The following is a 21,682-nucleotide window of genomic DNA, read 5'->3' as shown; positions in this document are numbered from 1 at the left end:
AGTAAGCTGTAAAGGCTTAAAAGCTACAAATGGCTCCGTTGAAGAGTGAAGGTTATTAACACATTTATTTAACAAATGTAACTTGACAACCACATGCCGGGTAGAGGGGATACATCAGTGAACAAAATAGTGATGATGACCGAAGAGTAACTTCTGCTCAGTACCCATCAGCCTCAAGGAACATCTGTTAACATCAATAACTGATCAGGCGTGAACATATCCCTTTCCTGGAGATGGAGTCTACAGTGTGATAAAAATGCCACTAAAGTTCATCTAGCTTCATTCTTCCTAAATTCTTATTCCACAGATAGTCTTTAGGTATTAAGTTAGGCTTTCTAGAGGCCTTGAACGTAAGAAGATTGGTTCTGGCTCCACCAACACACATCACATTGATGGGCGGTGGGGGTGGGGCACACATGCCCTTTCGTAGTTAAGACTTTGGCCTTTAGTCCCTTTGCAGTCCTGTGTGATGCGGTCCCTGTGAATTCATTCTCTGGACCTAGTCACTCTGCAGAGCCAATCCAATGAAGCGCTGGACCTATGGCTGTGACAGTTGACCTTGAAGGAACCCAGTGGGGTGTGGCCTCCATAGTGACCTACAGTGATCCTTACCCTGGGGTGCCCTGGGAAGGGATGCTCAGGGCTGTCTGTGGTCCCTTCCCCACAGGGGCAGTCAGGCTGGAAAACAGGCTAGGAGGTAGAGGGTGCGTGGGGATGGGAGCCAGGGGCCCCAGCAACACAAACTAATGAGTTATATAAGTTACCTAACTTGGCCCTGCCTCAGTTTCCACACTCACGAAATGAGGCTATATCATAGGGTTGCTGTGTGGATTAAGGGAGTGAAATCTATTTAAAGCTTTTAGCACAACCCCTGGTACATTTTAAGTCATCTGTAAATGTTTTATTATTCAAATCCCAGCTGTCATTTCCTAGCTGAGTGACCCTTTGGGAAGTGAATTCACTTTTCTGCACCCCAGTCTCCTCTCCGTATAAAAGAGACAATAAAGTGGTATCAAACTCAACTGCCCATATGGAATAAATAATTGTATTCATATTAGTGCAGTGCTCCACACAGTGTGTGCCTGTAGTATCTTATGGCTGTGATTTGTTGCTGCTGTTAGGGAAGAGGCCCTCAGCTTCAGGCTGGGCTGGGAGAAGCAGGGACGTTACTTCAGCCTGAGGCTCCCCGTTCTCATCAGCTGAGCCCAGGGCCACTGGTGTCTCCAGGGAAAGGTCAGGCGTCAGGCACTAGGTCAGGAACACTGGAACTCCCCGCTCCTGTCGACACTGGGCAAATGCTCAAGGCAGTGGGCTCCAAGGTCAAAATCCTGAAAACAGGCCACAGGGGCCCAGAGAAGGAGGTGTGTGGGAAGGTGTAGACATGAGATCCATCCATGGCGTTGTAGAAGGAGACCTCACCCGCCTCATAGTCCAGGAAAACCCCCACTTTTTGAGGAGGGTTGGCAACTGTCAGCTTGGTCCGGGGGTCAGTGAGAGCCCGATAGTCATTCCCGCCAGACAGCCCCATGGTCCAGAAGCCATTCTCGGGTGTCATTTTAATCCAACATTTTCTCTCCACGTTCTCCCTGCACACCCCGACGTGCCACTCTTTCCTGTCCCCAACCTCCACCTCCCAGTAGTGTCTCCCTGACGTGAAGCTCTTGCAGCCGAGCACGCAGTAATGCCAATCAAATCTCTCGGGGTGGTCTGGCAGATTCTGTCGTTCAGCTGCCCGTTGCAGGCTCCTCTGGTCATCAGAAACCACCAGGATGGGGTTTGCTGTGTTTGGATCCAGTATCACATCCTCTGCAGAAAGTTTGGGGAGGGGATCGTGGGTCAGCTATTGTTCCTAGATCTCAGAGCCTCAGCCCTCAAGGCCTGGGTCTGGTTGAGGAAGCCCAAGTCCAGAGCCGGGTGTCCCCAGCCTGCCTGGGTGTGACCCTCTTAGCAATACCAAAACAAAGCCCTCAGGGGTCTTGTGTTGAGTGGGAAAGAGGAGGGTGATGAGGGTCAGGGTCTGCTTAACGGACATGCGGAGCTGGCTCTTTCCTTCTGTCTTTTTCCTGTTTCCCTCCCTGAAATGACTCTGCCCACCTGTGCTTCATAGGCACGTAGGTTTAAATTTCAATCCTCCCACTACCACTCATGAACTGAATGTCTTTTCCTTTCCACTTCTCCCATAGACTCAAGCTATATAATATCTTTAAGCCTCAACTGTCTTAACTGAAAAATAGGGATAAAAATACTAGTCTCTAGGGTGGGAAGACAACACGTGTATTTGGCTCAGGGCTGGGTGTGGAGGAAGTGGCCCGATGTTATAAAGCTGCCAGGCATTTTCTGTGCTAAGGGCCATGTTGGGGGCTTTATGTGCTCCCAGACCCACTCTCCATCCTTCTCCATCTTCTTCTGGGCCCTGGGAATCTGTCCTCTATGGACAGTGTCACTGGGCTCTCTTGCCTCTGGTCACCTGTTAGGTTTGGCCAATGGGAGGTACTAGCTGAAGATTGGAAGGGGAAAGAAGAGAGGCACAGCATTTATTTTTCCCCCCTTCTTCCCTGCCAGCTTCAGATGGTGATGCTCTAACAAAAGGATGACTTTTCTCAGGCAGCCCTCTCCTTGAGCTCTGTGGGAACTGTTCCATTTGTAGATGTGTTTTTGATGAACTTGTGAGGAACAACAAATTCCGTGTCCTCCTATTCCACCATCTTGACACCTCCCCAGGCAGCCCTCTCCTCAAGCTACAGCTTCCTCTGGACTGCACCCTCTCCCTATCTCTTCAGGTCCAGGGGTGGTGACAGCTCCTCGCTCTTGTGAGCCCTGGAGGACTGAATATTCCTTTGTTGGTTTCCCTTTACTCTCTTTCTTGCATTTGTAAATAGTTCCTTCTTTAAACCCTCTTTAGCCACCCATCTTGAATATACTGTCTCTTTCTTGCTGTTTTTTTTGGCCAAATACACATTCATTAGCTCATTTAGTCTTTACCTCAACTCTCACATAAATAGGAATTACAATCATCATCTACAATTGAGGAGACTGAAACTCAAAACATCAAGTAACTTCACTTCTGCACAGCAAAGGAAACTATAAGCAAGACGAAAAGACAACCCTCAGAATGGGAGAAAATATTTGCAAACGAATCAAAAGACAAAGGATTAGTCTCCAAAGTATATAAACAGTACATCCAGCTCAATATCAAAAAAACAAACAACCCAATCAAAAAATGGGCAGAAGACCTAAATAGGCATTTCTCCAAAGAAGACATATGGATGGCCAAGAGGCACGTGAAAAGCTGCTCAACATCACTAATTATTAGAGGAATGCAAATCAAAACTACAATGAGGTATATCCCCTCACACTGGTTAGAATGGGCATCATCAGAAAATCTACAAACAGTAAATGCTGAAGAGGGTGTGGAGAAAAGGGAACGCTCTTGCACTGCTGGTGGGAATGTAAATTGATACAGCCACTATGCATGGAAGTTCCTTGCAAAACTAAAAATAGAGTTACCATATGACCCAGCAATCCCACTGCTGGGCATATACCCAGAGAACACCATCATTCAAAAAGACATATGCACTCCAATGTTCATTGCAGCACTATTTACAACAGCCAGGACATGGAAGCAACCTAAATGTCCATTAACAGATGAATGGATAAAAAAGATGTGGTACATATATACAATGGAATATTACTCAGCTGTAAAAAACAATGAAACTGGGACATTTGTAGAGACATGGATGGACCTAGAGACTGTCATACAGAGTGAAGTGAGTCAGAAAGAGAAAAACAAATATTATCATATGTTAACACATACATGCGGAACATAGAAAAATGGTACAAATCAACCGGTTTGCAAGGAAGAAATAGAGACACAGATGTAGAGAACAAACATATGGACACCAAGTGGGGAAAGCGGGGAGTGTTGAGGGGGAATGAATTGGGAGACTGGGATACCAAATTGTACGCTCTAAATATATGCAGTTTATTGTATGTTAACTGTATCTCAATAAAAGTTCTTAAACAAACAAACAAACAAAGAAACATCAAGTAACTTGAGGACACACAGCGGCAGGAGGTGGCATGTGGAGCCTGGGAAAGGACAAGATCTTTGAGCATTGCTTTCTCTCCTTGGTCACAGCTCATCCTCACTCTCGCTGTGGTATTAGTTCACTCTGCCTGTCCTTCCCCTCAGTTCTGCCCTTGAGGCCTCTTCCTTCCCGTAAAGATCTATGGAAGCCCAGGAGAGCAATTCTCCCTGGTTCTCTGGACTCTCAGCAGGAGGGCACAGGAGTTGGGCACAACTTCGAGACTGAGACCTCAAGTCACCCACCTGGAACTCTCCCAGTCATGGGGACTTGTTGTCCCAGAATCTCAAGACTTGGAGAAGAAAAAGGGAAGATGGTCCCTTGGGTTGTTTTCCCAGGGGACATACAGTGATTCACTCACCAGCTTGGAAGAGGGCCTTCTTCCACTCTGAAAGAAAGGGGACACAATGAGGAAGGGTCATTAATTCTGATCTCACTCATTCTCCTCTCTAAGCCTTTTCTGTGACACTTTCTTCAGTCTCTTCCTTCATCTATAACTCTGGTAGATCAGGCATAAAACCTCTCAAAAAGTAGACTTTCTTCACTCCATCACGCTGGGGCTGCAGGTGACAGGGCCAGGCTACAGTGAGCCGTGTGCGTGTGTGTCAGCAGGGTGAGGAGTGGCTGAAGGTGCCCAGATGCTGTATCTGAAGGTCCTCTTTGAGGCTGTAGAAAAGCAGGGGTGGTATCCCCCACAGAAAATGAGCCTCTGGGTTAGATCTGAGTATTCCTACTGGGAATGCCAATGGGTCACGCAGCAGGGAAAAGTTTAAATGCTTATATATATATGCCAGGAAACTCAAGAGGATATCCAGGTCACTTACCATGATAGGCCTGAGACTTCTCCCCACCTACAATGGAAGAAAGGCAGAAACGTCAGCTGAACTCTGTCATTTCTGAGTCATTTCTTTTCTCTTCCTTTTGTACCCATCTCTCCTTTTTGACCACCCTTCCCTTCCTGTCTCCTCCCCCGCCTGTTCAACTCTCTCCTCCCCTCTCTTCCCTATGGAGACTGAAGGCCCCTTTGTCCATTAAAAAACAACACACTCATGATTCTCCCCTCCTTTCTTCCCAACAACCACTTCCCCTCAATCAGCCACCCATATGTCTTTTCCTGGGAAAAAGGATCCAGAACATTCCTTCAGCCCAGGGCAGAGTTAGGGGCTGAGGAAACCAGCTGGAACATACTCGGCAGAGAAGTCTTAGATGCGAATTCAGAGAAAATGTCAGAGCCACTCACGAGCCATGTACTGGATCTTTCTCCACTCTGCAATGGAAGAAAGGTGATGAATCATTAAGAGGCTCAGTGGGGACAGAAGATAAGCGACGGTCCCCAGGGGGAATCAGAACTTACTGAGTTCATACTGGAGTGTCTCTGGAAAAGAAGCAGGAAAAAAAAAAAAAAGTATTGTTATGGGGATGGAGGGAGGAGGACCTCTAGAAAATAAACCTTAAAAATGACCCAGTGCCAGGTTGGGTGGGCGGGATGGGGTGAGGTGGTCCAGCTCCCTCCTCTAAGTGCGGGGCTTAGATTCCCTCTCAGGTCAGATACCTTTTATTCTTTGTTCCTTCTCCTTTTCTGCTCGTGCTGTTTCTCTTTCCTCCTTTGCCCTCTCTTTCTCCATGAATAGAGCCTCCTTTTCCTTCCTCTGTAGCCACAGGAAGTAACCAGCCCCCGCGAGAAGCAGCAGACAGACAGGCAGGGTCCCCGCGAAGAGGGAGATCCAGTGCTGGGCCCTCCTGAAGAAGGGGTCTGCAATGGGATCCATTCTTAGCCTCTCACCCCCAGGACAGGGCTCACAGAGGAGTTTATCTCCTGACGTTAAATGACCTTTCTCTTCCTGACTTCTCAGAGAACTTTAGGTAAGACTTCAGTAAACCCTACTAAGGGTTTATAGTTATAGCAATGACAAAATACCATTACTTGTCTTGAAATGTCTGCCTCTCACGTGTAAATGTGTTACTTGAGCGTCTCAGTCAAGTTGTTTCCTAACTGAAATTTAAGATAGGTTACATTCACATGGTTCAAATATCAAATAAAATACATAAAACATCATCCAAGTCTCCCATCCACTCTCTCTGCCCCCCTCATTTAATTAGACTCTCATTTAGTCAGCTTCATATGGTGACTAAGAATGTGCACTTGGGAGCTGGGGGGCCTGGGTTCAAATTCTGACTCTTCCACCTGACTAGCAGTGTGACCTTGGACTAATTACTTAACCAAACTGTTCCAGGTGTCCTAATCTGTAAAACGGGGGTGATAATAGAAATAATAATAATAGAATAATAAAACCTAACTCATAAGGTTAAAGCATTAAATTAATGTTTATAAAGCATTGCAAACACATAATGAGTGCTATGCAAGTATATATTAAATTTAAAAATATAAATGTATTCTTATTTTTTCTTGTTTACTCTAAAGATAGCATTCTATATAAACTGCTTGGCATCTCGCTTGTTCCGTTCACGTTGTATCTTGGAAATCTTTCCATATTACAGAGAGAATGGCTGTGTTTTCTTTCACGGCTGTACAATATTCCACTGCATAAAAATTCCCCATTAATGGATGTTTGCATAGTTGGTAAGTTTTTGCTCTTATAATTAATGCTATAAGAAGTAACTTTTTACGTGGGTCATTTTCTACACATGCAAGCATATCTGTCAGATAAGTTCCTAGAAGTGGGATTTTGGATCAGTAAATAGGTAGTTTGGATGTATATTACTGTATTGCCCCCAATTGCAATTGTGCCAAATCATACCAAAATATATCAAATTATGTATACCAGAAAATGTCTAAGAGTGACTGTCTCCCCACAATCCTGCCATGAGAATGTTTTATCAACCAACATGGTTTTGTTTTATTTTGTTGCCAATCTCACAAGTGGAAAATGTTTTAATACACATTTCTCTATTGAATGAGGTTGGACACTCTTTCATATGTTATTCCTTGTCTGTGAACTAATAATTCATATCCCTTGCTTTTTTTCTACTGGTTGGTTTATATTTTAAAGAGATTAGTGCTGTCTCTAAATTATGAGTTGCATGTATTCCCACCTGCCCCCATGTTGTCAACTGTCTTTTCTCAAGGATCTGATCTTTACCATTTCCCCCCAGTTCCCATTGCCTGTCACAGTTTCTGGCACATAGGAAATGCTCAGTAAATACTTGTGAAATAAACAGGAAAAAAGAAACATCCCTGGAGCAAGAAGAAGACTCTGGGAACCCTGCTCAGTGCCTTGTTTTCATTGCAAAGGCAGCACAGAGAATCACACATCCTCCTTCTTTCTTTTCTTTTTTTCTTCTTAAAATTTATTTTCATTTATTTTTGTATTTTTCTCTTTTTAATGGGGTCATACTAGATTTCAATTGGTTAATGTTTAAATTGTCATTTTTTCTAATTTTCTATAGATTAAATTTTACGTGTCTTTTTTTAAGGCTCATGAGATGAAATTTTTTATTTTTAAAATTAATTTATTTTTTACCAAAGAATATTATAGCACCAATTTGATATAAATTTTTTTATCCTCTCCCCCACCCCCCCTTAGTGTCCATACTGATGGAATTTTTTAAATTGAACTATAATTGACTTACAATATTATATGAGTTCCAGGTGTTCACATCTTTCTTCTTCCAAGAGCCACAGCTCCATAAACCTGAGGCTAAGCAGGGTACTGACCTGCGATGGAAATCCGGGCTGTCTTTTCCTGGATGAGGACGAGATTTCTGATGACACAGGACACCCCTTGCCCAGAGCTGCTTTTCACAATTAGAGATGATGTGACTGCATACAGGCCTGCTCCATCTGCAGTCAGGGGTGCTGCCACAGCTGGCATGTTCTGGCCCTTAGCGTCTCTCCACTGTATTTGGGGCTGGGGATACCACCCGGTGGACGTGCAGCCCAGGTGGATCCCTCCATCCTCATGGCCCTTCATTTCAATGTGAAGATCCGAACCCAGTGCTGTGGAAGGGACACACGAGCCTCAATTCTTGGGAGCCTCCTGTATTAGTGAGGGTCTCAGCAGGAACTGGATGGCGCACTCACGTTAGGTAATTAAAGTAGAGTTTCATTAAGAAGCTGTTTACAAAAGAGTAGTCGTTAGTGAGGAGAAAACTACATGGGACAGAGCAATACCCGAGGGCCAGGAACAATGGAGCTGTTACCACCCACCCCTAAACCCAAAGGGAGGTGGAGAGGAAGCCTGAAGACCAAAAGGAGAGAGTCATGTAGAGAGGACTTTCGTAAGAGGAGCTGTGATCTTCAGGAAGAGCACGTAGCACCCAAGAGGTGGCCCTGCAGGGAGAAAGCCACGGGCATAAGTACCCAGACCTCTCTTCTCCTTCCCTCCTTCTATCTTCTGCTATGGCTCCCCATTGACCAAATTCATCCAGAAGCCACAGGGCAAGAGAGGGCCCTGAGAAAGAGAAATGCAACCTTTGACATTGGACATGGGTCTGGTCCTGGTGTTCTCCTGTGGAACACAAGCAACTTCATGGAACATCAGCATCAAAGGGCCCTTTGTCACTTTGATGCGTGAAGACAAAAACAAGACCAACAACAATCATGTTTGAACATAGAGAAAAACACGAACATTGTCCAGAGCACAACCAAGACCAAACATCCCCCTATCCTGGCTGTGAGTGACGATGCCCCTTTACCAGTCCCAGCTTTAGCTTCACTCTAGCCTTCCTCTTGGGTGAGATTTATGGAGATACCCACCCACAGAATTACACCCCCTCCTCCCTGACAGCATCCAATCCAGAGCAAAGCCTGCTTCCATAAACCCTGCCCCAAATTCCCTAATTGAAGCCCGAAGTCTGTACCAAGTCTCCTCTAACAGCCTCTTCCTGAGACCCCTATGTTCCTACATGGCATGCACTCTCCCTCCAGCAACAAGGATTAAAGCCAACTGGTACAACTGCAGGGATGTTCCTGGGAACTCGGGGTGGAGAACAGTGGCAGCACAGATGCTGTCCCTACAGGTCTGCCTCCCAGGGCTCACAACAGCGTGTACCTGGAGGGGCACCAGAAGCCACCTGAAACACAACTGAACCCAAACCACTGTGCATCATCTCCGAGGAGAGGTTTTCTCATCCTTCCCATCCCTGACCTTCCTCTTCTCAGCTTAGACCCTGGTGACCAGCAGGAGGGAGTTCCTTACTTGATATGATAGGGTACAGGAGGGAATCTTCCTGGAGGAAGACCTGCATCTTTCCCAAAGGCCTCAGAAAAATAAAGTTGGAAGGCAGCAGAGGCAGTCCCGGGTGATCAGCCAGGAGCTCTGCGAGGTGGATTTGGAGCACGAGCTCTGTGTCTGCCTCCAGGCCCCACAGAGGAATGAGCTCAGAACAAAACCCGGAGGCTCACCTGCAACCTTCAGCTCCACCAAGGCTTTTTCGTAGAAGTTGCCATCTTGGAAATAACACAAGTAGTTTCCGTTGTCAGAGGCTCTGACGTTGTGAATTCGGACAGCAGCCTTCCCTGCAGTGATGCCATCTCTTAAAAACTCAGTTCTTCCTCGATACTCTGCTGTCTGTTTGTCTTCTACTTCCTTGCCATGTGCATACATGAAAACTACCTGCCTGAGGCTGGACTGCACCCACCTCAGTTCCATGTTCTCTGCACTCATCTTCGGGGACAGATGACAGGGCAGCTCAGCGTCTTCACCCACCACGGCCAGGATGGGCCCCGGAGGTCCAATCACAGCAAACTGAGCTGGTCAGCAAAAGGGGGAAACTCTATGAGAGAGAATTGGGGCTATGATGGTAAGGGGGTGTCTCAGGCAGAAAAACCTAGAGAGGAACAGGATCCCGACAGGAGGACATTTGTTCTAACAGCATGTGCACCTGCAGTTTGTGATGGGACTTCCAGGAATGAGGGGTCAAAGGCTCTGAGTGGGCGTGAACAGGTAATGTTTCTGATACATAAAAGCAGCATCGTTCCCTACCTGAGCAAGGGGTAAGCAGCTGGACCGACATGAGGCAGACAAGGAGGTGGAGTAGACGGAAGTCTAGGGACCATGCCATTTTCATCTGTGCTGCAAATAGAGAGATGCCAGGAGGTGTCAGGGAGAAATACGGCCTGGAAGAAGATGGAGAATTCTGTGTGGAATTCTGAGGTTTCCATGATGGGTTCATCAGGAAATCCTTGGCTCTACTGTCCGAATATGTTCAGAAACTTTACACTTGCCCACACTTCCCCAGCTATGCGAGGTCCAAGCCTCTGCCATCAGGCTCTGATTAATACAGGACCCACCTCTTTGGGTCCCCTGATTCTGCCTGTATCCCTTACAGTCTCAACACAACATCCAGAATATTCCTTGAGTCACATCCTGTCCCTCCTCTGCTCAGCACCTTCCAGTGCTCCCATTCCGCTCAGAATAGATGCTGAAGTCCTTCGAGTGGCTGGCATGGTCCTCCAGGACGTGCACTGCTCACTTCATCTCCCCTATTCTCCCTGTCTCTGCTCCAGCCATACTGCCCTTCCTGCTGCTCCTTGAACAGGACATGACAGAGGACCTCAACCTTGACTCTTCCCTCTACCTGGAACCCTCTTCCCTGCATATTCACCAGTTCACTCTCTCGCCTCCTTCAAGTCTTTCCTTTAAAGTCAGTTCCTCTATGGGACCTTCTCTGACTGCAGAATCATGGCAAACTGCTCCCATCCCCCCAAACCTGCTCTCTTTTTCCCACTGAATTTTCACCAGTGAACATATCATACGTTCACCGTCTGTCTCCACTTGCTAGAATGTAAGCTCCACAAAGCAATGATATTGGTCCGTTTTGTTTCGTGATGTGTAAGAAGCCTATAGAATGTTGGTGGTTCACATGGAACCCTCAGTAAATATTTTTTGAATGAGTGAATGGATAAGGGGTTACATATTAAACCATCAATACTCACTAACATTTTAGTTCAGTTTAGATGATTTGATTAGTTGGTTTTCATCCAACTAATGGATGGAAAGGAGGGGAGGTGGAGAGTTTATGAGGAGAACTATTTTTCTCCATAATGACAGTGCTCTTTTAGTCTGGCTTAGAGAACAGGGCTTGGCCTCCCGTGCTCCCACCAGGACTTGTCTACATTAATGTGTTTTTTCCTATTTTTCAAAACAGTGGTTTCAAGGAGCAAGACTGTCCTGGACATACAAGTGTTGCCACTTGATGTGCCTTAGTGCATTCTTTTCACAACTGTTCTGGGAATTCCCCGGATGGTCCAGTGGTTAGGACTCTGGCACTTTCATCAGTGAGGGCCTGGGTTCAATCCCTGATGGGAGAACTAAGATCCCACGTGTGCGGCTAAAAAAACTACTGTTGTTCTTTGGGAGATAAACATCTGTTCTTTGGGGGTGAAACATTCCTGGAAAGGAAATGATTCATTTCCCTTCTTCCCTTTCTTCATGAGTTCACCAATGCTCCTTGGTAGATGGCCTGCCTCTGGGCTCACCAGCAATGGACAATTTCCCTATCTTGGTCTTTGCACTGCTAGAGAAGTGCCTTTTAGGGGCAGAGATGTAAGTGCTGACACTTGCACAGAAGGGGCAAATACGTTAACCTAGAAGCACACAGCAGCCCAACACAGCTCATGCATCTAGGAAGTGCTGGGGTTCTTCCAGCTCAGAGGCAGGGCCCCTGCAACTCTCCAGTCCCAGCCCAGTGTTTCCAAATGTCTCTTGGCTCAGGAAACACCTCCACCTTCTTTTAGGCATGGTTCTGTGACATCACTGTGAACTTTTGTGATAAGGGACATGTGAGGCCCTTGCCAGCTAACCAGGCTTGATTCTAGCTGGAGTTCTAACGTGGCTTCCACTGCAACCACCCCAGAGTTGGCTGTGTCCCTAAATAGTGGAGAGCCTGAGAGTCGGCCTAGGTGAATTACTCTGAGACAGGACTGAGAACTCCAGACGACCCCTCCCTTCTCCCATCGTGTATTCTTTCCTTCCCTGAAAATGTCAGCTGGAATGGTGTGCTGACAAATGACTCAGGGTGTGCCTATCTACAGAGCAACACTGCTGTTCCCTCCAGGCTCCAACCCATGGCCATCATCAAGCTCAGATCACTCTCCCATCAGACTCTGGTCAAGATCCTCGCAGATTCCCTGGGTCAATCAGAGGCTGAACCTTCTTCTTCTTCTTCTTCTTCTCCTTCTTATTCTTTTTTAAATTTTGGCCGAGCTGTGCGGCTTGCGGGGTCTCAGTCCCCTGACCAGGGACTGAACCCGTGCCACCGCGGTGAAAGTGCTAAGTCCTAACCACCGGACCGCCAGGGAATTCCCATGAACCTACCACTTCTTAACCCCAAGGCGAGTGAATGGGAGAGTTAGGAGTAAGACCAGGTCTCACTCATACGTTTTCATTCATTCAACAAATGTTTATTGAGCACTCAATATGTGCTAGGCCCACTACGTGTTAGGTGTCAGAGATAAAAAGGGTGTGGATAGTTAGTAATGGCACTAAGATTCACAAGCTTTGTGATCTCTGTCATGTGACAAAACCTATTAGAACTTCAGTTGCTCATGAAACATTATGAAATAGGAACTTTAGAATGTACATAATTGGCTCAGCAATTTCACTTCCAGATATCTAGTCCAGCAAAGCATTTGCATGCGTGCAGAGAGAATCATGTGGAAGCATTATTTTTAAAAGTTAAAAAAAAAAAAAAGATAAACAACCTAACCAGCCACTTTAACCACTAACAGGAGACTGGTTAGTTAAATAAAGGCTCATCTGTATGAGGGAATTCAGTGTGGCAGTTAAGAGTGATTTATAGTCACTAACCCAGATAATCAAGATCTACTAAATAAACCAAAAGCATGCGGCAGAAAAATACTAATGATTCTATTAAAAAGAAAAGCAAAGCTATAAATTTGTATATATGTGTTTATGGGATCGCCTTAAAAGAGTTCTAAAGGGCTACATGCTAAACTGAAAATTGGAGATTGAGAGATGCTTTTGTCCTTTGCCCCCTACACTTTGAAAATTATTCGGATATTTTCAATTTTAAAAGCTTTCATGTTTTACTTAAATAAAAACTGTTACAAATAATTATTGTGACTGAAACATATTAGTTGTTCAGAAAATACCAACTCCTTTAAATCAACTCTACGTCAATAAATAAATAAACAAATAAATAAATAAAATACCAACTCCTTACACCAATTCCCCAAAACAAACCAGTACAAGGCCCACATTCATAGTACCTTCTGCTGTGATACCTGTGCTGGGAACTGCCTTTGAGAACAAGGCCCACAGAGGGGGAGGTAGGTGGGTTGTGGAGAAGCCTGGAGCAGAGATCTGTGCAGCTGGGAATTCTCTGGAGTCTGCCTGAAACCCGGACACACCCTGAGACAAAAGATTGCCTTTCACCATATCCTCTGCTCTTCAAAACTGCTCTCTAAGCTGCTAGAGAGAGAAAAGTATTATTATTATATAGGTAACAATTTCAATGCTGTCCTCAGAGTGAGGAATATATTTTCAGTAATTTTTTTAGGATATTTATTGTTTTTTTTCCTGATTATAGACAACTTCAAGATGGAGAAAAATATGAAGGAATAAAATTTAAATAATCTGTGATGGTAATCATATACTTTGCTTCATAGGAATATAACTATTTCTGAAAGTATTTTGGCCATAGATATATATAAATGCCTGAGAATTGTCAAAATTATAATTTGATGCAGAAATTCCACTTGTAGAAATTACTCTTAAAGAAAAAAAAATCAGGTATTAACACAAACATTCATGTTTAAGGCTGTTCATCATAAGTAACATCTACAGTAGCAAAATGTAGATACAATTTAAATCTCCAAATTGGATCCAGTTTTGTTACAATTAGAAATAAAAAGTCTTTATAAAAAATATGATTCCTAATGACAGTATGAAAATCCCTTTTATGATTGGACATTGTACCCATTCTCCAAATCTTGTATATATGTAGGTTGGTTCAGATTTTTTAAATTACAAACAATTCTATAATGAACAGCTTTACATATAAATCTTTAAGGCACATCTCTTTTTAGAAGCTTTTAGAACAGAGTCCCAGAGATGATTAGGAGAGAAAAGGGTCCTTAGCTCCTTTCTGACCACAGTAAGCTCCTAAGAACATGCAGTTGGCAAATTTTTTCATTCACGTTGTCTCCTTCCCACAACTTTTCATAGTCAGGTCTTTAGCCTTTGCATTGCTCTTCCGCCTCCACCCTCGCATCTTCTGACCGCAGCGCACCCAAGCACCAATCCCTTTCTCTGGCCGAGGACTTCCCTGTAGGCCCACTCTCAGCCCTTCAGCTTCTCTCCTTCTAGGGCTCATGGCCCTGGCTTTTATCCATTTTCCCACACTTACCTCTTGGCAATCCTACCTGAAGATCACAGACCACAGAATAAAGGTAATCAACAGAGTCTCCGTTATCTGGAAGAAAGGAAAAAGAAATATGCCTGCTCACTATGAGAAACAGTAACAGAGTCATTCTGTGGAAGAATTGGTTTTTGGATTGGCTCAGAGGGGTGTATCTCATCAGTTGCTGGGCAGAAACCAATGAGGAAGTTTAAAGTGAAAACTGAAACTGTATTGGATGGTACACGGTGAAGAATAATTCCAGCCTAATTCTCACACTGTTTTGTGTCACTCTGTGTTTTCCTAATTGAATCATTTATGTATATGTGTGTGTGTAATCAGTATTTCATTATATATACCTGTCTTCTATATGATAATAGGTTTATTTTATATCATAAAAGATTTACTGAGTAGAGAAATAAAAGATTTTAACATGAAACATGAAAGATGTGCATTAATTAAAATGTTTCTGAGGCTGGCTGCTAACATCTGTTTGCATGTACACGGCACATGGAGGAGGATTTATCTTTTACAACAGAGCCAAATGAGAGTATGAACAGAAAACCAGACCCATTCCACCTTTTTTAGCACCTCTGAAATTCAGGTCTCGGATCCATTACCAAATAACATAATTTTTAGATTTCCCAAAGCAGTGTTGCTGGTGACTGATTGGCATGTTTCACATTTTTCAGAAAAATTCTTATTTGGGGTGTTGCTGAGAAGCCTCATTCACCCTCTAACCCTTATTTGTGCTACATTTGTATTTTCATGTGTATTTCTTTCAACTCTGCAAGCAGGATTCTGTGTTCTCTGAGGGGAGATTCTGGATAGTTTGTGGATACTGTTTCTATAAGGGGTCTTTGAGACAAAGTGGTCTTATGTGTGGCCTAGGGCCTCCCAAGACAATTTATTTGCCTCTTGAGACAATGATTAAAGCTCAAAGGACTTTGATATGACTTGGCTGATGGAAGTTAATTATATATTGGATTGACCAAAAAGTTTCTTTGGGTTTTTCCATAAGATGGTATGGAAAAGCCCAAACAAACTTTTTGGCCAACCCTATATATATATTGAACCCGGGCCCACAGCAGTGAAAGCATGGAGTCCCAGCAACTGGACCGCCAGGGAATTCCCAGAACTTAATTATATTACAACAGTTTGAATTTAGGCTCTGTGGTAGAGATGGCTGGTTGCTTGTGCAAGTTCAATTTCCTTCCTTCCTTTTTTTTTTTTTTTAATGTACAAAAAGCTAGCATTCTTTCTGAGATAAGGAAGATGTCTTGTGTGGCCCATTCAAGAAAGTTCACTGAGTCCAGCTTAATGAAGCCTGTGTACCTAGCATCCTGATGGAACACTGGCAGCCATATTGAGGCAGTGTTTCTGGATCAGACTGTGAGGGTTTGAGCAGATACAGCAAGACAACCCTGGCCGAGTTCCTCAGGTGACTCCAGCAGAGCAGGTGGTGACCCATCTTGCTTTCTTATTTGCAATGAGGCAAAAGGTCCCTTCTTCTTAGTACTCAAACCCAATTTTGGAGAGTAGTGCAATGTGCCCATCCTTATAGATAAAAGAGGCCAAGGGATTAAGTTTGAGACAATGATTTGCAGGCAGAAGTTGTTGGGTTGTGTTTCTCAAGACAAGTCCACAGTCTTCTACCTATTTCTTCCTCTTGCGTAGAACATGGTCTCTGGAGCTGGAGTGCAGTGACCAACTTGTGACCGTGAGGCAACCCTGAGAACGGAAACTACATGCTGAGAGAGCAGAGAATAAAGACAGAAGCAGGCTGGGGCATGGGTGCATCTCTGGGCTGCTGGACCAGCTCTGGACAGCGGTCCTCTGCATTCATTTGATGTGAAAGGAAAATAAATCTTCTTTTATTTGAGCCAGAAGTACTTCTGGACTCTATCAGCAGCAGCAAAATACAATTCATCCCTCCCCAGCCCCTACTTACCTCACTTGATCTTGAAATTTTCAAACAGATAGCAAAGTTGAAAGAATTTTTTAGTGAATGTCTAATATACCTACAGGCTAGATTCTACAGTAAGCATTTTACTATACTCACTTTACTATAATCTGTCCTTCTGTTCATACCCCTATCCATCCTTATTTATTATTTATTCCAATATTTATCAATTTATTTTGTGTCTTCTAAAGTAAGTTGCAAACCTCCGCGCATTTTCCCTTGGAGACTTCAGCAGACTTGTCAAGTAGAACAATGTAGTTCTGAAATGCTTGAGGCACCAATGCTCTGTTTGAAATACAAATGTAGGAGTACCTTTCAGTTATACGAGGGTGAGCACTCTGGCTGCAGAATTTGTAGAAGTTTTAATATAACCAGAGTGCGGATAATTTTTGACTCACCCTTGTATGTTCTAAAATGATCAGGGAATTATTTTTATCTGTGTATCCCTAGCTACTAAATACCCAGCCATCCCCGAAGATACTGATGGTCTGGCCCCAGGTACTTGGTCACTCCGAGTAAGAGGCTACCTCCAGTAGGCTATGTAAGCAGGGGGGCTCAGGACTGCTTCTCAGGAACAACCTGAGGTAGGGACAAGCACCACCTCAGGTCCCTTTCATCCCTTCCCTGGCACCTACTCAGAGAAATGCTCCTTTCTCCACTGATACCACAAGAAGGGACTTGAGATTCTTGAGGGCCTGTAGGATGTAGAGGTCCTTGAAGCATGGCAGGCATAAAAACACTTATAAAAGAAAGTGAGGGAGGGGCTTCCTAGGTGGCACAGTGATTGAGAATCCGCCTGTCAATGCAGGGGACACGGATTTGATCCCTTCTCCAGGAAGATCCCACATGCCACAGAGCAACTAAGCCTGTGCACCACAATTATTGAGCCCATGTGCTGCAACTACTGAAGCCCACGTGCCTAGAGCCCGTGCTCCCACTCACCTAAACAAAAAAGAAAGCCCACGCACAGCAAAAAAGACCCAACACAGCCAATACAATAAATAAATAAGTAAATAAATAAATTTTTTAAAAAGTGAGGGAAAGTATGGGCTTGAGTTCAGAAATAAAATAAAATAAAATAAAATAATAAAATAGGAGAGTGGGCATGACATCACAAAGGGGTGAGAAAGTAAAACATCTCAGAAAGTAACAATCTGCCTTCCCAGTCATCAAGTTGGGATAACAGACATGCTTGATAAAGCCAACTCCATAGTTAACAGGAAATAGTACTTTTCCCAAGGTCATGCTGCAGCGGCAAAGGGGCAAAACAACCCCCTTCTCTGAGTGCTTCCTGCTTTCTGATTCACTGGGAAATTTCATTTTTAAAATTCACAGTCTATCAAAAAGCTTTGCTGCTGGAAATCATATCAATAAAAATGAAATATTCCCCTCTTTTCTGGAGGATCCAAGCTACTTAAAAAAAAAACAAACAAATAAATAAATAAATATTTATTTATTTAGGCTGCGGGTCTTAGTTGCGGAATGCATGCAGGATCAATTCCCCAACTCAGGGATCAAACCTGAGCCCACCCCTTGCAGTGGGAGCGTGGAGTCCTACCCATTGGACCACCAGGGAAGTCCTGATCCAAGCTACTTTGACGCAGAGACGCAAACTTGGTTTCTAGCCTAGATGCTGTACTTCAGAGAAGGGATTTCTAGGCACAACATTTTGTACCTTTTAACTTTACAGTTTCCAGAGAAATAGGCTCCTGATCTACTTCTCATCTAGACCTTTACATAAACCCCTGGGGAAGAAATGTATATGAAATGGAGCAGGAAAGAATTAATTGATTCAACATACTTTTATTGAGAACCTACGGTCTAGTAAGTATCAAGCATTGAGGTTAAGATTGGTGAGCAGAGGTGACATAATGGAGTGTTTAAACCATAGACTTAGAAGCCAGGTTGCCTGGGTGAACTTTACAGCTGTGTGATCTTGAGCCAGTTACTTAACCTCTCTGTACTTGTCCTATCTGTAAAATAAGGGTAATAACAGCACCTGTCTTTTGGGTTGTTACTGTGGGGATGAAATGAGATAATTCAGGCAATTTGCTTACAATCATGCTTCATACAGATTAAGACATAAAAATGTATGTGCAGTAAAAGGTAGATTTAGTCCTCTTTCTTAGGGTTGATAGATTGGATTGTCATTTGAGGATGGTGAGATGCCTGGGTTTGAAGTTGAAGGAATGCAAAACTGAAGGGCGGGCTTCTACTGTTGACTTTAGGAAATGAGTCTGATAGATACCAAAGTGTACGCAGAACCTTCTTTTGTAGGAAATAGGTAGATATGTACCTAATAATAATTCAAGTCACTTTTGTATGGTAATTGCACTTTCAAGAATTTATCCTGATGACAAATGCAATCTGGAAATTTATTCCGTGGAAGTGACCAGAGCTATTCAAAACGATTTACGTACAAAGATGTTTATAGTAGCGTTATTTGTAAGAGGTAAGGAAGAAAACCATCTTAATTATGAATAATATAAGATTAGTATTTAAGATCTGGTGTTAAGTAAAAGAAGCACATCATGGGACAATTATATAACAAGGCCCAATTTTCATTAGAAAAACTCTGTGTGTGTGTGTGTGTGTTTGTATAAGCATAGAAAAGTTAAAGAATATCCACTTAATTGTTGATGAAATAAAATATTCTAAAGGTAGGAAGATATTTAGGGAAAGGAGCAGTAAACAAATTCACTAACTGGAAAAGAAATCTTGGATCTGGGGTGAAAAGTGTCACTGAAAGGGCCCTTGCAATTGCTTTATAAGGAATTATTGGACTCTTAGAGGTGCTATCATTGGCATTAGATGTAAGAATGTTGAAAGCAACATCAAGTCCCAGATCAGCAGGGTGATCCAGAGAAGTGACTTTTCTCTGCACACTTTATTTAGTCTCTCTCTGGGTTGTACATGGGTCAAAATGAAATAAAGTCTTTGTATGAAAATACTGTGAAAACAGCCCAGCCCCATCCAGGTTCAGCTTCCTGATGTTCTGTTATGCAGACATTAAAGACCAGGAGCTCAAGATCAGAGATCACTCTCCACCCAGCTAGTCTTTCCATCAGAATCTAATCTCTGCTTTCTCTTGGGGTTCCTTTTTCAGTTTCCAGCCAGGATGGCAACACTAGACAGACTCTCTTGAAAGATTCTGTAGGGTCACATTGTCCTTTCTTGGCCTCTGCACCACTCAGCCCTGGAGGATTATAAACTCTCCCTGGTCTTCCTCTGCAGAAAAGGTCAGAGAGACTCAGCCTCCATTGCTGGCTCAGCTGGAGCCTTGGGGGCGCTGTCCCTGGAAGTGTGGTTTTTCAACCCCAGTGCCGAGTTCTCCCTGGGACGTTCAACAGAGAGAAAGTCTGGGGACAGATGGCTTCCGTGGTAGATGGTCGGAGGGGTTGGGTGATAGAACCAGAGGCAGAAGAGGCCCAGAAAAGGAGGCCTGGGGGAAAGTGTAGATGCGGCACCCATCAGCCACACTATAGAAGGAGACAACCCAGCCTCATAGTCCAAGAATATCCCCACCTGCCTGGGGCCCTCGCTCAGCAGGAGGACAGTCCGAGGGGAGGTGAGGGCCTGGTACTTACTAGCATAGGGTTCCACTGCCCAGAATCCATTCTGAGGTGACTCTGTGATCCCCCACGTCCTTTCTACATTTTCCTCACAAACCCCCAGCTCCCAGTAAGTCCTGTCACCCACTTCCACCTCCCAGTAATGTCTCCTGGAGGAGAAGGACTCATGGCCCAGCATACAAGGCTCAGGAGAAAATCTCTCAGGTTTTTCAGGGAGATCTTGCCACGATTTTCTCTGCTTCACACTTCAGTGGTCTTTAGACAGAAAGAGTTCAAAGTAGGCAGTGTCTGGATCCAGAGTCACGTGAGCCGCAGAAAGAGTGAGAGAAAAGAGATGCCCGGTCAACTCTGATATCCTAGGGCCCTTATTGACTGGGAAGAAGGGGAAGAGAAGCTGGCCCTAACACATGAAGTTCCCTTCCTTCCTCCACAAAATAGCTGGGGTGAGAAGTATCTCCCCCAAATGTCCTCAAGAACATGCTGCAAAGAGCTGCTAGGAGAGCTCAGAAACTTACAAGGAGGAGGTGATCCAGATTCCTCAAATCCAGAGGTTCCAGGACCCTGGGAGCGGGCTCGGCTGATCACAATTATCCCGCTCCCCACCCCATCCTCTCATCTCCCAAGGCATTTTGTGCAACCCCCTCTCGTGTCACTGCACCGTTATTGTTTATTTCCTGTTTCTCTCCTCTTCTAGACTAGGACCCCAAAAGGTAAAGACTGTGTTTGTTCATCCTTGCATTCCCACTGTCTAGCATTGTCAGACCCTGCCTCACGATCGGTGCTTAAAAATGTTTGCAGAATGAAGGGCTGGGACGGTTCCGTGGACAGCCTCCAGCCATGCCTCTCTGCTGACGCGAAGCCCCAGCGGATTGTGTGGAGGACCATTTGGCCAGAGCTTTTTGGCCAACTGTGTAAAATATCTGATCTAATCAATACACATTTTTCATAGACTTTCCCTGAATCTCAAAGCTTAGAAGAGTCATATGGGAGAAACTTTTATGTATTCACCAAACAATTGTTCCTTTTCCTCTTGGGAACATAGCTAGATGACATTTCCCAGCCTCCCTTGGGTGTCCAGGAGAGGAGGTGGCTACCTCCAGTCCTGGCCCATAAGAAACATTCTGCACAATATTTCCACTCCTTTTTCTGCCATTTGCTGGCTCAATACGTAGAGTGAGGCCCTAGGTCTATGTCGAGCAAAGCTCCCACATCCGCATATGATCTGTCCTGAATACTGAAGAGATGGAGTACACTTTTATTGTGTTTACCTAATGAGATGTTGGGATTGTTTGTTACAACAGTTAGCCTACCCTGACGAACACAAGCCATGACCCAAAGTCAGTTCCCTGCATAGACTGTTTCTGTAAACGTTTCTTCCACGTGTTAGATACTAAGCACTCCCAGAGGGTAAAACACAGGCCATGCCCTGTCAAGGAACTCAATCTTGAGACAAACAAAGAAACAAATAATATCACTTCAAAGAGAAAGTTTTTCAATTGAACAAATTACTTGAAATTATTGAGCCTTTTTCATGTTAAGGATAAGAGATCTATTCAAATCCTACACCGTGTGATGAGAGCGGGGAGCATAGCCAGTGGGACCAGGCTCCCTGGGCCTGTGTCCCAGTGTCACCACCTCTTGGATGTGTGATTTGAAGTGAAATTTTTACCCTCCTTGTGGATTAATTTCCTCCACTGTAAATAGGCATAATAATAGCACTGACCTCTTAGGGCTGCTGT

The 21,682-nt window shown here is 44.3% G+C and overlaps 1 protein-coding gene across 1 annotated transcript; it reads right to left on the bottom strand.

Moving 5' to 3' along the window:
• Nucleotides 1-23: 23 nt before the first annotated feature.
• On the bottom strand, nt 24-14,529 carry BTN3A3 (butyrophilin subfamily 3 member A3). Its single transcript, XM_057699970.1, is given in 12 exon segments — nt 24-1,236; nt 1,238-1,806; nt 4,447-4,473; nt 4,910-4,936; nt 5,326-5,352; nt 5,440-5,460; nt 5,638-5,838; nt 7,762-8,043; nt 9,451-9,798; nt 10,031-10,120; nt 13,279-13,480; nt 14,418-14,529. Coding segments are annotated over 11 exon segments (1,905 nt in total). The 5' UTR covers nt 13,448-13,480; nt 14,418-14,529; the 3' UTR covers nt 24-1,092.
• Nucleotides 14,530-21,682: the final 7,153 nt, after the last annotated feature.

Source organism: Hippopotamus amphibius, chromosome 11 (genome assembly GCF_030028045.1).
Source record: "Hippopotamus amphibius kiboko isolate mHipAmp2 chromosome 11, mHipAmp2.hap2, whole genome shotgun sequence".
In the NCBI taxonomy this organism is placed as follows: domain Eukaryota; kingdom Metazoa; phylum Chordata; class Mammalia; order Artiodactyla; family Hippopotamidae; genus Hippopotamus; species Hippopotamus amphibius.
Note: the sequence above shows the minus strand (reverse complement) of the source record. Positions and strands in the feature narration are given on the sequence as shown.